We start from the raw sequence: 13,881 nt of genomic DNA, 5'->3' as shown, positions 1-13,881 counted from the left end.
ATGCCTGGAGGTCTTCTGTGCATATCTGATGACTGAGAACCTGCAGGGCAGTCCCCAGGTGTCTCCGCACACTGCCCTCCTCTCGCGGGGCAGTAGCCCCTTCCTTCCTGCTCACTGCCAAGGGCTGCACTGAGTGGGACCAAGAAACTGAGAGGCCTGGGCTTCAGCCAGCCAGGCACCAAAGCCCAGGACCTTCCCAGCCAGGGTGCATCTGCCTGGATGTCTCATCCCTACTTTTAAGTGCATCTAAAAATTAAGAGCTGTGCACGACCATGGTCAAAATGAGGCACCAAATTAGATGAAGGGAATTCCTAGTGAGGGAAAAGAAATGAGTTTTGCTAGGGAAAACTGAAAACCCGCCACGCTCTTTGAAACAAACGATGGAGGAGCAGAGGTGCACACGCGTTTCCATAGAAACGGTCTGACCGCCCCAGAGCGTCTGTCCGCTGCGAGGGCGGAGACCAGGGGCGGACTTGCCCTATTTTGGCCCGTGGTTCCTCCTTTGCTCCGCAGTCCAGGCCCAGGTCGGGAAGAAGACTCTGAGCACCCAGGCCCTTGCTCACTGGGGTCCAAGACGAACCTGAGCCCTGAGTGAGTCGCTGCGGCTCCCCAGAAATCAGGGACGACGTGGGTTCTGCCACCATCTGGATTGCAGACACACTGGCAGGATGACGACCAGGAGGACCACCCCGCTGCCCTTGTACTCCCGCACAGCTGCTGCTTCTCCCCAGGCCTCGTCTGGAAGCACCCCCTCACCCTGGGGGGAGGCAGACAGGGCTCCCCTGGCCGCCAGGCTGAGTTCCCCAGGAAGGATCTCGTCTCTGGACCAAGCATCCACCAAGACCGAAGCAGAGCTCTGCTCAGGCCAGTGTCGTCTCTGGGGGAGTCGGCCGCCCTCCGGCTCAGTGCTGGCCCACACCCCCTTCTGAGCAGCGCCAAGCTCAGGGCGGCCAGAGAGGCGCCGACATCCCGAGGACGACCTCCCAGCCCGGGCAGCCTGCTCTCGGAGCCCTTTGGTACTCCAGACACATAGGCACATGCCCCTCACTTCAGAGTGCAGGATGAGCTCCTCCAAGTCACAGAGCTGAGAAGCCAGAGGGACACTCACCTTTGGCCTCAGAGCCACAGCCCAGCCCCGTGACCTCCCGAGGGGCTCTCTGCAGGTCCACAGTCAAGGCGGCCTGGGTCCTCAGGAGCTGATCACCCTGTGTGTGCCAGGCCTCAGGACTCCTCGCTGAACAAGGAAACAGCCAAAGTCTCTGCCCCTTTGAAGAGCTACATTCTCAAGGGGGAGCAGACATGAAATGACAAGACAAACCCAAAGTGCACGGCACTAACCACAAAGGGACGAAGATGTCCTGACGGGTCACGACCACGGGCAGGGTAGAGGTGACTCTCCTCAAGGAAGTGGCATCTGAACCACCTGAGATACAGCTGGGCAAAAAAACCCGGGAGCAGAGCCTCCAGGCGCTGGGGCCAGGATGCCGGAAGGCATCCTCCACCTGGGTGCAAGGGAGGGGCTGCGTGGAGGGTCTCGGAGCATCTCGCGTGCCGAGGGGAAGGGCTGTGTCTGAGTGGTGGCAGCCCTCGAGGACTTAAGCAAAGGCTTGGCACGACCTGGCTTTGTTTCGTGAAGCTGACCCAGCAGCTGTTTGGTCAGTGGGTCGCGATAACGCAGGTAAACCCAGGAGCAGACCATGGGCAGATGGGAGTTTGACACACGCACTTTGACCTAAAACACAGGGGCTTGAGCCAGGAGACCATCATGTTTTTAAAGCAAGACAGCTCTGCTTGGTCCACACTCCCGTGGGAGCGGAAGGTCAACAGGGGTTTGGGTTTCGTTCTCTGGCCGTTGGGAGGAGGATCAGAGCCGTGAGTGGATGCTTGCAGGGGGCCCCACTGGCTTTCATCCGGGGGTGTGGCATTGGTCCACCCTCCAGGAGCCCCTCTGGATCCCCTCACTCTTCTGGGTCCTCTGGAGGAACCTGGGACGGGCCTTCACCTCCTGGAGGCACCGATGGAGCTCCAGGTCCCCCAGGGCAGGTGGGGTTCAGGCTGCCTGTTGGGGCAGCACTGCCCAGTTCCCAGGGGGTGCCCACCCTGAGCACCCACACCCACTGCCTGGCCCAGCCGGCGCCTCCAGCTCCTCACTGGGCTCTCAGCAGTATCATCCTGAGAGCCTCTTGGTTTCAAAATATATCAATTTGAGTTGTTAAAAAATTATCTCCGCCCAGCTGGTCCCAGAGCACAGACTTCGGAACTGACTCGATAATGGAAGCCGCTTAGTGGCACTTTTATCACCTCGGCGCCGTCACGGAGGTTTTATCATTTCACGGCAGCAATTGAAATGTTAAGGGCGCGTCAGTGACTGAAGTTGTGGGTAATTAGGTGAACGCGTGCTGCAGCGTTTCCTTGCACACGGTACGCAGAGGCTGTTCTGGTCCGGCTGCAGCATCTTATCCTTCAAGTGCCATCCACAATCCAGCCTGGATGCCAGGACCCCTCAGACGTGTGTCGGGGGGTGGCCGCTGCCCCCCGAAGACTGGGCGCCTTCCCGACCTGCTCAGGTGTGTCGGAGGGGCTGCTAAACCCGAGGCAGCCTCGTGGCCCCCACGTCCGGCTCCGTCTGCTGGCCTGGCCAAGTCACGTGACTTCCTGACCTGCGCCGCCAGCTGCCCACATCCATGCACTGCTCAAGTTCACTCCACAGTTTTCAGGTGGACCCCCATGCGGGCCAGGCCCAGGACACAGACCTGCTGGGGCCCTCGTGGCCACCTTCCCAGTCTTTTTAGGACCCAACCTTTAGAAATGTTAATAAAGACAGAACTTAGACCAGTTTGGAAATAAGCGCCGTTTTACACGCACGACAGGGATTCATCCCACAAACTCGAGAGTAACCACATAGGATGCAGGGGGCCGGTGGGGCATGCTCGGGGGAGGCTGTGTGAAGAGGGCTCAGAACTCTGAGACTGCCTCACTGGGCAGCCTCCGGCCCACAGCCAGCCACTGTCCAGGGGCCGAACCACATCTGTAAACACGATGAAAAGGCCCCTGAGCACTGGCTTGCCCTTCCCCAGCCAACTTGTGCTGACTGATAAAATAACAGCACATCTCTGAGTGTGTCATTAACTCCTGATTTCTGTTTTAATTCTCATGTTTCCATATGGATTGGATTGAAGAGGCAGGATAGAGAGTAATAATCCAAGAGAGGGCGTGTGTGCGCGAGCGTGTGTGTCTCTGTTTCTAAATCGGGGCAACAGATTCTTGTGTGTTCCACCCGGGAACCCAGTGGTTGCTTAGCAACGAAACAGTCTCTGCAACCAGGAGATCCAGTGAATAATACCCGTCTGATTAACTGAGAGTAAATCAAGCCACTGAGGAGGAGGGCAGGATGGACCAGCCCCAGGCAACCTGCACGCAGTGCCTCAAACGCTCTGGTTCCTCTTTTCCGTAGCGACGTCCCACGGGGCTTTGGGCAGGCCACAAGCACAGAGCCAGGTCTGACGCCCCCTTTATTAGCTGCTAGCCTCTCAACCCTCAGTGGGGACTTGACGCAAAGCACGGCCTCCCTCAGCAGGCGTGCGGATCACTGCCTCCTAGGCTGAGGAAGACAGAGGGCAGCCGGGAGCCTGGGTCTGGGCACCAGCAGGGAGCCAGCTCCCCGGCCCGCACAGGGAGGCCGATGTCCCCTTCTCAGCACCGTCCTGGTCTCGCTCTGTGCTCACACCCCCGGCCACACAGGGCAGACGTGTGAGCTTCCCCGCTGAACACGCAGAGTCAGGCCGCTCTGAGGTTCTCCTCCGGGCAGCTGTGTACATTGCCCACCCCGCTCTGCAGCTAGAGAGGGCCTAGCGTCCAGGCCTCTGCTTTCATCTCATCCATCGAGAGAAGCTGCTTTTTTTTAAATTGTCATTAATTTTGCAGTGTTGTCTCAACCCATTCCCTCTTGTCGTTTCCGTCTGCTCCCGTGATGGGTGGTAACAGAAGAGGGTCGTGCTGAACAGACGTAAGTGCTGTGTGCAGAGCCCCCTTCTCTCTGGTGTGCTGTCCTGTCCCCCGGCCTCACTGCCCACTTGTGGGTCTGCTTCTGACGATGCACACGGCTGCCTGCAGAGCCCTCTTTCTAAAGCGCATCCCAGCTACCTGGGAATCGCTGGGCTGTTCCCAAGGGAGGGCGGTGCTCACGCCCACCCTCTGGCTCAGAGAGACCCAGGGGTAAGTGCGGCCTGGGCCTAAAGAGCTGCTCTCACCGGGGGATCAATGTGCCTCCTGGAGAAGGCAATGGCAGCCCACTCCAGTGTTCTTGCCTGGAGAATCCCAGGGATGGGGGAGCCCGGTGAGCTGCCGTCTATGGGGTCGCACAGATTTAGACATGAATGAAGCGACTTAGCAGCAGCAGCAGCGCTTCACAAAGCAGCGAGCAAGGCCGCCTCCGGACAGGACGGCCCTGGCAGGTGGGCCCAGGCAGGGCCGCAGGCGCGGGAGGCGGCGTGCTCCTGTGAGATGCTCACCCACTGCACAGAAGGCCCTCTGTCCCTGGAAGGTCCCTCTGGGGGAGGCTGCTCCACCTCCGCTCGGACGCCCCTCCAGTGTCAGGGTAGTTCAGTGAGCCTTCCCCCGGCAGAGGGGAGACAGGCCCCCTCAGTGGGGACTGCAGTGCATCTTCCGGTCCGACCCAGGCCCCAGAATCTGCAGGTTTCTTAAGTCCTTGCCGTGTGCACGGCACACCTCTCTCCCCATGACTGGGGTCTGGGGGCGGGGGGTGAGGGGGACTCGCGCTCCCTGCCTGTGATGCCCTGGTCCGGCAGGGCTCCCGTTTTTTTGTTCTGAGTTGGGGGTGGGGGGAGCCTGGAGCTGCTCTGCCCTGCCAGCACCCATTATACCGGTGCAGCCGGTAGCCAAGGCCCCTGGAGGTTCTCGACAGGGTCTCCTCTGTGCAGCATCCAGCCCCGGAGCCCCTGGCCCACCAGGAAACCGCACGTGACGCCCGGGGGGCGGATGGGGCCCGGGCCACGGAAATGCTTCTCCCCAGGACAGGATCAAAGCCCAAGTCCGGCACAGGCCCCTCCTTCAGACCACGCGCAGGTTCCACGCTTGACGCAGCACCCAGTGGGGAAAAGCCAGGAGGCTGAGAGGCACCCTGTAACCCACTGGCCGTCTCACTCACACACACACACACACCCCCACACGCAGGGCAGAGAGGACAGCCAGCCACACAGCGACAGAACAGGGCGCAGCCAGACTGGGCCCCGGCCCTTTCATCGGACAGGGCAGCGCCCACGACCGCCCCCAGGAGCTGTGGCAGGTCCCACTGTGAAGCAGCCGGCCTGCTAGGCGCCCTTCCCTGCCCTTGTCCTGTGAAGCCAGAAAGCCTCAGGGCTGACAGGCGATGAGGAAGGGTCTCCTAATGGGTGCCGCACCTCCCTGCTGAAATGGAGGCAAAAGACACTGCTCCTCAGGTGGCACAGTGGCGTAGTGGGACTGGGTTCTGGCTGCCCCCGCCCTGGCAGGGCGTCTGCTCTCTGCTGGTACGCTGGCCCTCAGACGCCCTGCTGTGGTTTGGGTGTCTCCGTCTCCATCCCCAGAGACCATGTCCTCATCTGCTTTGTGGTCGGACTTGTAACAGTTTTCTCTGTTGCTGCCGTTTCAGAGGCCCCGAGGTCATGAGCACCGTTTCAGGTACGCGGAGCACAACGGTCACCTTCACCGTTCGCCCTGGGACCTCCCAGCCCATCACCCTGCAGAGCCGGCCCCCGGACTATGAGAGCAGGAACTCAGGACCCAGACGCGCCCCCAGCCCCGTGGTCTCGCCAACAGAGCTGAGCAAAGAGGTCCTGCCCGCCCCGCTGCCCGCCGCCACAGCGGCCCCCTCGCCCACCCTCTCGGATGTCTTCAGCCTTCCAAGCCAGCCCCCGCCCGGGGACCTGTTTGGCTTGAACCCAGTGGGACGCAGCAGGTCGCCGTCCCCCTCCATCCTGCAACAGCCAATCTCCAATAAGCCTTTTACAACTAAGCCTGTCCACCTGTGGACTAAACCCGACGTGGCGGACTGGCTGGAAAGTCTGAACCTGGGTGAGCATAAAGAGGCCTTCATGGACAATGAGATCGACGGCAGCCACCTCCCAAACCTCCAGAAAGAAGACCTCATAGATCTGGGCGTGACTCGAGTCGGGCACAGAATGAACATAGAAAGGGCTCTCAAACAGCTGCTGGACAGATAAGGGTGGCTGCTCCTTACCGTCACAGACTCCTTGTTATAAATAGAGATGGGCTTGCACTGAGATGTTTGGATGGTGAGCGCCAGCCCCGTTCCGTGGGCTGGTCTCCTGGGGACCCAGAGAAGCATGTGTGTCCGCGACGTGGCTGAGCCGAAGGCCCCGGCTCTCTGTGTGGGCTCCTTTGGGCTGTTTCTGTCAAAGAGGGGACCAGGGAGGGGTCCTTCCAAGGTGGAAAGGGATGCGTGCGCAGCCTGCCTCCTGCGTGCCGGCAACCTCACCTCGCCCGGCCCGCGCGGGCGCCATGCTCCAGCAGGCAGGCGCCCCTGCACTCTAGACACATACCTCCCGCGGCCTCCCTGCGCGCCCGGCGGCCCCCGGCTTGGCGCCAGGGCCCTCCATCTGCGGCCTCTCGAGGGCACGCGGTGCTCACGCGCTCCTTCTTTTCTGGACGTGGCTCGCAGCGAGACGCCCACAGATGTGCATACCCGGTGCCCTTTCTGGAAGGTGGAGAAGCGTCTCCCCTTTTCTGTGGATCCTTTCCCACCCCTCCGACGTGCACCCGTGCTTCTCTGGCCCGTTGAGGCTCTTGGCAGTGATGGGTTGTTCTGAATGGGATCGTGCCCAGCTTTGCTTAGCTTTCCTTCTTTCTGCAAGTCTATTAGCATAATTCCAAAGTGGCCAAACAGATGTCACGTGGAGTTAGTCGAAGCACAAAGTCACGATTCCAGGGCGGAGGGAGGCCCGGCTGCCCGTGCGCGGCTCCAGGGCCAGCGTGTCCCTGGGTGGAAGCAGCTGTCAGCCGGGAGCGGCTGTCCAGGAGCATGGGAAGGGGCTTCTCTGCCTTCCAGCATTCTTTAAATTGAGAGGTGCGTTGAATTCTGCAGACCTCGGAGCAGGTGAGCATCCACTCTGACACGCAGGATGACACAAGGTCCGTGGTGGGCATGGCTGCTGCTGGATGCTGGCAGGGGCGGGGGGGGTGGGGAGGCCTGGCCGCTCCCAGCTCTTGAGCCCCACCAAGGGCAAGCATCACTGCTGAGACAGCCCTTTCATCCTCTGAGGCCAGGGAAGACGGTACTGAGGGGCCTTCCCCCTTTTCCTCTGAGTGTCCAGGAATCCCACCAGCTTGTCTTAATAGTACAACAGGTTTTCAGAAAACCCAGTGGGCATGGCACACAGACAGGACCCGGGGTGAGGACGCAAAGCAGAGAGATGAAGGAAGGACAGAGCAGGGAGGGCTCACGGGCGGCAGTCTGGCCTCGGGCAAGGCTTTCCTGGGCCTTGCACCCTTCATTCCCCCGAGCCCCCTTCCTTGTGACAATACCTCTGATTTCCACGGGAGGTCGCCACCGGCACCCAAGTCACAGAACACCCAGTGAGGAGTCAGCACGTCCTCCCACATATGGAAGAATGTCAAGCTTTTGGCTTCTATTATGATTTCAGAACTAGCCTAGCCCATCTCTAATTATAAAAACATGATTTTTTTTCCTTTTTTTCTTTACGCTCACAATCAAGTGTCTGATTAGGTCTGGAACAGCTCTAGAATGAACACATAAAATTTAGCAATTTAAAATCTTTCTTTACTGCAAGTTCAAATAGTTGTACAGATAGTTTATAAGCACAATATTTTAAGGAAAAAAAAGTGGCTGGTCTACTAGGCAGCCTTTGTGCCACTTCAGTGCTAGAAAGTTAAAGAAAAACAAACTTTTGTGATTTAATACTACTATTTCTGTGGAATAATTATAAAAGTATGACCTTTTTAAATCAACCTTATTGGATGCATCTGAACCAGCAGAGCTGTGTTATATTTTCTATCTTTGCTAGAACTTCGACATCGAAGGACAATTATTTCTTCAAAAGTGGTTGTAATTCACAATGCAGCAGTTTTCTGCAAAAACAAACACTCACCACACACACAGTTTTTCCAGCCACATGTCCCTGAATTGGAAATTGAGTTTTGGACCTTCTGTTCCAAAACCTATTGCAGGTCAATCTTGGTATTTGAATGAAGTCAATTTAATATTCAGGTGTTTTACTTCCATGTACTTTCGATTTTTCCATCATGAGATGAATATGACCCCAGAGAAGTTTCAAGCCAAGATACTACGGGTGGCCTGCTAAGGCTGCCGACAGTTCGGAAAGTGTAAGATGGTGATTTGGCCCTTATCTGTCTTCCATCTGGTGATGTTGCGAAACCCAGTAAGCACAGCACCCCACCATGGCTCGTTTCTCCTTTGCCTACTGCCGGTCTCACCTCTCTGCTCAGTGCCAGGCAACATGTTAGACAGGATGAGAGTGAAAGGAGCCTCAGGCAGACGGTGCCCAATGGCAGTGTGGGGCGTTGGGGCCGCTCGACTTGGGCAGCCAGGAGGTGAGGCTCGGCTGCTACTCCCTTTCTTAAAGAGACTTCCAAGTCACATGCAACTGACCAGAAGCAAGCAAACTAACCACGTTGGTGGTTCACACTGTCTTACTATAGAGAAGTAACAGGACCCATCAGAGCCTGCACTGACCAACAAAATAAACACGTTGCCAAGATGAATCGGTCTCTAGTTCTCTTCACCGGTTTTGCTACAGAAAGCAATAGTTCCTCATTTGACCCACCACCCAGCTCTCCCCTTTGAAACACGTCAGGACCAGGCCCTACCCCACGCCCCTCTCCAACGGTGAAACAGATGTTAAACTGCTCATATAAAGATTATGTTAATACTTATTCCAGGTTTTAAAACAATCCACTTTTGTTATATACTGTAATTTAAATAAATTGCATTTACATACCTAGTTTCTGTAATATTGTGTATACAAAACCAAAATTGCTCAAGATGTAAATTCTGTATACCTGCCAAGACACCTTCTCCAGGGTGTCTGCACATTTTAAGTTAATCCATAATATAACAATGACTCAATGTGACTGTTGATTTGCTGAACTTTACATATCACAAAGTGAATCATTTGTGATACTTTAGTTAATAAAATGGTGATTTTTTTTTTTCTGAGTTATTTAACAAGCAAGCATTACCCAGGGTGATCGGGCAATGACTTTGTGTGTGGACCACAAATATCGGTTTTTCCCATTAACAAAATTTTTTGTTTTTTTAGAAACTGTTTCACACTATAGTTTGTGTAACGTGTTCGCATTATCTATGTTTCTGTTACTTTTGTGCTTTTATTCTTTTTAGACTTTATTAAAAACATAAAGAGAAAAACAAGCTCCTGTAATCTGCACTTTCTCCCAATCCTTAACATCTCTTGTATGGCAACCAAAATTACTGTAAAAAGAAAAAATAAATATACTATTGCACTAAGGTTGTGGTTCTGATTGCAAAGTGAGAACTTTCTGAATTAGAAAGTTGCCAAGCTTACAATCCAGCCACTTGACCTCTATGAAGCTGACCAGATAATATCTGCCCAAAGAGAGAAAATTCTTTCAGTGAGCTACTCTGCCTTGGTCTCATCTCCGGCAAGCTTTCTCACTGCACAGGTGGGAACGAGCATTCTCTTAGAACCGTGAGAACAGCACCATGGACGTCTGTGAGCACTGCCGGAGGGAGCTGAGGCCCGGCTCTCCTTTGTCTGAGATGGAAGCAGAAAGGCGTGGCGGGCGAGCCTGGTGCAGACCTTGCTCCTCAGAGCAGAGGACCCCGCACACCCACAGCTGGCTGTCTCCTTGCTGCCGGGCACGCAGACTGGGCAGCCTCTCTGGCTGACGGAGAGCCAACCACGTTTTTGTGAACAAGTGTGCACTAAGGCATGGGGCAAGAGAATGTGTCTTCTGGCAAAGAACTGAGCCAAGAAGACATGGGCGATTCCTTCCACTGTAGGGAAGCATATTTTAAATATTGAACCTCTTCTTGGGTCTCATCAGTGAAAACTCACGGTCTTTAGTTCCGGAGCAGTTTCTTCTACTTTGGCACATTCTCCCCTTGAACAGCAGCCACTGTTTCTATGTTCATGACAAATTCTCAGCCTCACATCTTCTGTAGTTTACGCTCCCCGAGGTCCACCTGCTACCCCATCCAATGGTTCCTCCCAGATCTTCACCACCCCCCAGCCCTACTGTCCGATGGCTTCTTCCAGATAAATGTATCTGCCTGTCTTGTTAAGGGGAAAATAGATACTGGAAGACTTTTTCCGTTTATTTGTACTTTACCCGAGGCATTTTAATAACCAGTAAACTGGGACGTCTTGTGTATTTGTAGTGATCCGTGTACACACGCAACAAGGTGTCAGTTCCACAGCGGCCAGGTGTCCAGGCAGCCGCGTGCAGATGGGCCTGCCCCTGCTTTGTGGGCAGATGGGCGATTCCAGACCGGTTTCTCAGACTTCAACAGATTTGCTTCATTTCCGTTTTTAATCCACACTGTACCAGTGCTTCTGTTTCTTTACTGTTCCTGTAACATGTTTCTGCAGTTCAGTCTTTACCGCGTTATGTTTAAAGTTACAACAATCATTGTCCATTGCTTCTCTGGAACTCTTTGTTTATAGCAATTTTGAAATTTTACTATGAGCCTTCAAATAAATACAGAAACAAAAAGAGGAAAAAAAGTAAAGTGTGTGCCTTGGGTGTTTTGAACCTGATCTGCATAAAACCATATTGTATTCAAATGCTGTATATTTAATGAGAGGGTAAATACACCTTCAATGTATTAATGTAGCTGATAAAATAGTTTTAGTGCCTTGGTTTCTGAACTGAGAAGCCCCTATCAATGCACAACGAAAAGTGAAAAAACGACTCAAGAAATGAAATGTTGAGAAGACCTGGACATGGTTCAGGAGCCTTTCTCACCATAAGACTGTGGAATATACACAGTCATTTAAGTTAAAAATAAACAGAAAATTGAAATAAGACTGTGTTATCAATTAATTTTCCATTAAGAGTGCTCTCTGCTATACTACTTTCAGTATTTTCATTTAGTTAAAAATACAAAAACGTGGTTGAGAATTTGCAAGGAAAAGAAAACGACATCTTTGAGACCTGTTTCCCCGTGTTGGGTTGCCCCCCAGTGGTCCTTGTTGGTAATGCTTATCCAGTCAGCAGCACCTCCAGCATCTCCACATCTTGTTACAAATAAAAATGCTTGTTTTTAATGATTGAAGCCACTCATCACAGAATTTCCATTTTTTGTACGCTACAGGCATGGCAACCAACACACAGTCTGTTTTTTTAAAAGTGTGAAGTCATCAGACCATTCTCAAGGCCTTGGTCTCCACTTCCTCAGTTAAAATGTTAAGCTCCCCTGCACAGCCTCAGTCATCTTGGAAGATGGGTCTGAGGTGTAGAAAGCATGTTAGGAACCACCGCCCTGCCTGGGACTAGATTAATCCCAACAAGAGTGGAAGTCCGCGGGGCACTTCCACCAGGTCAGAGCAGCAGCAGCCCCATCTTCAGGGACCTCGGCAAGCAGGCCGGACCCTCCAGAGGCAAGGCAGATGCCGCGCCGGGTCCACAGCACGCCTCTGGGTTCTTCTGCCACGTGTCTGGGCTTTTTCACCTGACAAGAGCATCGGTGGTGCTCTTACCAGGCCAAGGCCCACCAGATACGCAGATTTTTCCTTTCAACCCACAGATGCAGCCCACATCTGAGAACCTGCAGGGGGTGGTCGGGGATGACGGCCAGGTTTCTTAGATGGCGATACTGCACACACCCGTGGCCTCTGCTGGAGGTGTGTAGGAGTCCGAGAACCAAGGGGGCAAGCCAGTGGCCACGGCCGCTGGGCGGGCGGGCAGGCAGGCAGGTCCTAGTAGGCCCTATGTGAGATGGACCCCTGGAAACGGCCAGGTCAGCAAGCAGAGTGGGGACATCTGACCACTCGCCTGCACCTGGCAGTCTGCAACCTGACCCAACGCCCCGACACCTCAAGTCCTCCTGCCACCGCCCACCCAGAGAGTCTTCCGTGCCAAGGGGCTTAAAGAGAATTCAATGTGTTCTTCAAACCCCACAACTCAAGACAGCAGGAGGGGAACACAGACCTGGAAGCTCCGGCAAAGAGACCGCGGCACAAGGCAGAAATCAGTGATTTCCAGGCATGGTCCTGAGAGGGAGTGTAGCACAGCCACCTGGAAACAATAGTCAACCTCTCTGCACCAGGCACCACTCAGAGCACTGCACACACCGAGTGTCTCACGGCGCTGAGACAGGGACAAACAGCCCGATTCCACAGATGAGGAGACTCAGCCTCACCAAGGTCCACAGCGCGCACAGGAGGTGCGCTAGAGCTTCCTCAGCCAAGGCCAGTTGTAGGAAAGAACCCAAGCAGCACTGCTGGTGCCAGGAGCCACCCCTGACGACAAGGACATGCCACTCTGCTCCTCTCCAAGCGCCTCTGTGAAGGGCCAGTGGCACATGAGGCTGGGCAAAGTGGGGGCTCCTCCCAGCTGAATCGCTTGGGGTCGTGAAAAAGGGACATTTAACTCAAAGGGAATCTGGCTCCCTCATTCCCTCAGCTAGAATCAGGGAAGCCTGGACCGCAGGATCCCAGGTTTTCACAAAGACATGATATTCGGAAAATGACCCCTGGCTTAGAGATGGGTAACACCTGGTTTAACTCCCACCAGAATCGCACAAGGTATCGCAAAGCTGGTATCTTTACCCAGCAGGAAACGGAAGCTAAGAGAAAGCAGAGGCCATGTCCCATGGAGTCCAGCAGCTGGAGACTGAGTCCTACCCAGGAAGCGGCCCGGCCATCCTCCCATGAAACTCTCTTGCCCCCGGCCTGAGCTCCCACAGCTCTTCCCAGTGCGCTCTCCTGCGGCCCGAGTCAGTCCACGCCACCTCCTGCAGCTTGCAACCGCAGGTTCCTGGCTGACCAGCATCTGACCCCCACACCAGAATGTCTTCTCCCACCCTCTGCAGCCTCCTTCTGCAGTGAGAACTGGGGCAGCCCCTTCCTCCCCCTTCACAGCCTCCTCAGTGGCAGAGAAGAAAGCCAGCTGAAGGAAAGATGAGATAAGGAGTCAAGAAGCCACAGAATGAGTTTGAAAAGGAGTCCAACAGGCCCCACCACTCTGAAGCTTCACAAGAAACCAAAGGCAGGGAGCAGCAGCTGCCTCCCCGTGGCCTTGGCGCCTGCCATCTGGGCAAGCTAAAAATAAAGGCTCCATTTTCCAACAAGAGTTTATAAATGTGACTACAAAGGCCCTGATAAAGACATCAAGGCCTTGGGAAAACCGCAGGGCCTGAAACCTTTAGCACCCCACCAGCGCACCAGGAAAGCCCAGCTCTCCCTCTCCCACCAGGCGCCAGTGACCGGCTTTTTCTGGCAGCAACCAGGAGAATGGAGCGCAGAGAGCATGGCTCTTCGTGGTGGGAGAGGCGGCCGTAAGAGGAGGCAGGCTCTAGCAGAGAGCGCGGGCCACGGTGCACTCACGGAGGCCACACCGAAACGGCCACACCCACCCCAACTCTGCCCACAGCGGCTGAGTGACCGCATCCTGCCCATCTCTCCCAGCAGTCCCTTCCTGCTCACCTTGCTCCCCGCCACATTCCCACCTTAGGGCCTCCTCCGTACCTGCTGAACCTGGAAGGTGTTCTTCCTCCATCTTTGCACCGCCTGGACCACCTGGTTGAGAGGAGAAGCACCCTGATCACACGGTCACCCCTCCCCATTTTCTTTGGTAACACTTCAGACCGCCTCAGGTGGACTTATTAAGGGATTTGTTGAG

At 54.9% G+C, this 13,881-nt stretch overlaps 1 protein-coding gene across 1 annotated transcript in view; it reads left to right on the top strand.

Moving 5' to 3' along the window:
• The window catches only part of SHANK2 (SH3 and multiple ankyrin repeat domains 2), a 564,129-nt gene extending 554,605 nt beyond the window's left edge, over positions 1-9,524 (top strand). The window contains exon 26 of the mRNA XM_018043149.1: positions 5,651-9,524. Coding sequence (XP_017898638.1) covers positions 5,651-6,221 — 571 coding nt within the window. The 3' untranslated portion in view covers positions 6,222-9,524. The remainder of the gene's footprint in view (positions 1-5,650) is intronic.

This window comes from Capra hircus, chromosome 29, assembly GCF_001704415.2.
Source record: "Capra hircus breed San Clemente chromosome 29, ASM170441v1, whole genome shotgun sequence".
In the NCBI taxonomy this organism is placed as follows: domain Eukaryota; kingdom Metazoa; phylum Chordata; class Mammalia; order Artiodactyla; family Bovidae; genus Capra; species Capra hircus.
This window is presented reverse-complemented; position numbering and strand designations above follow the sequence as displayed.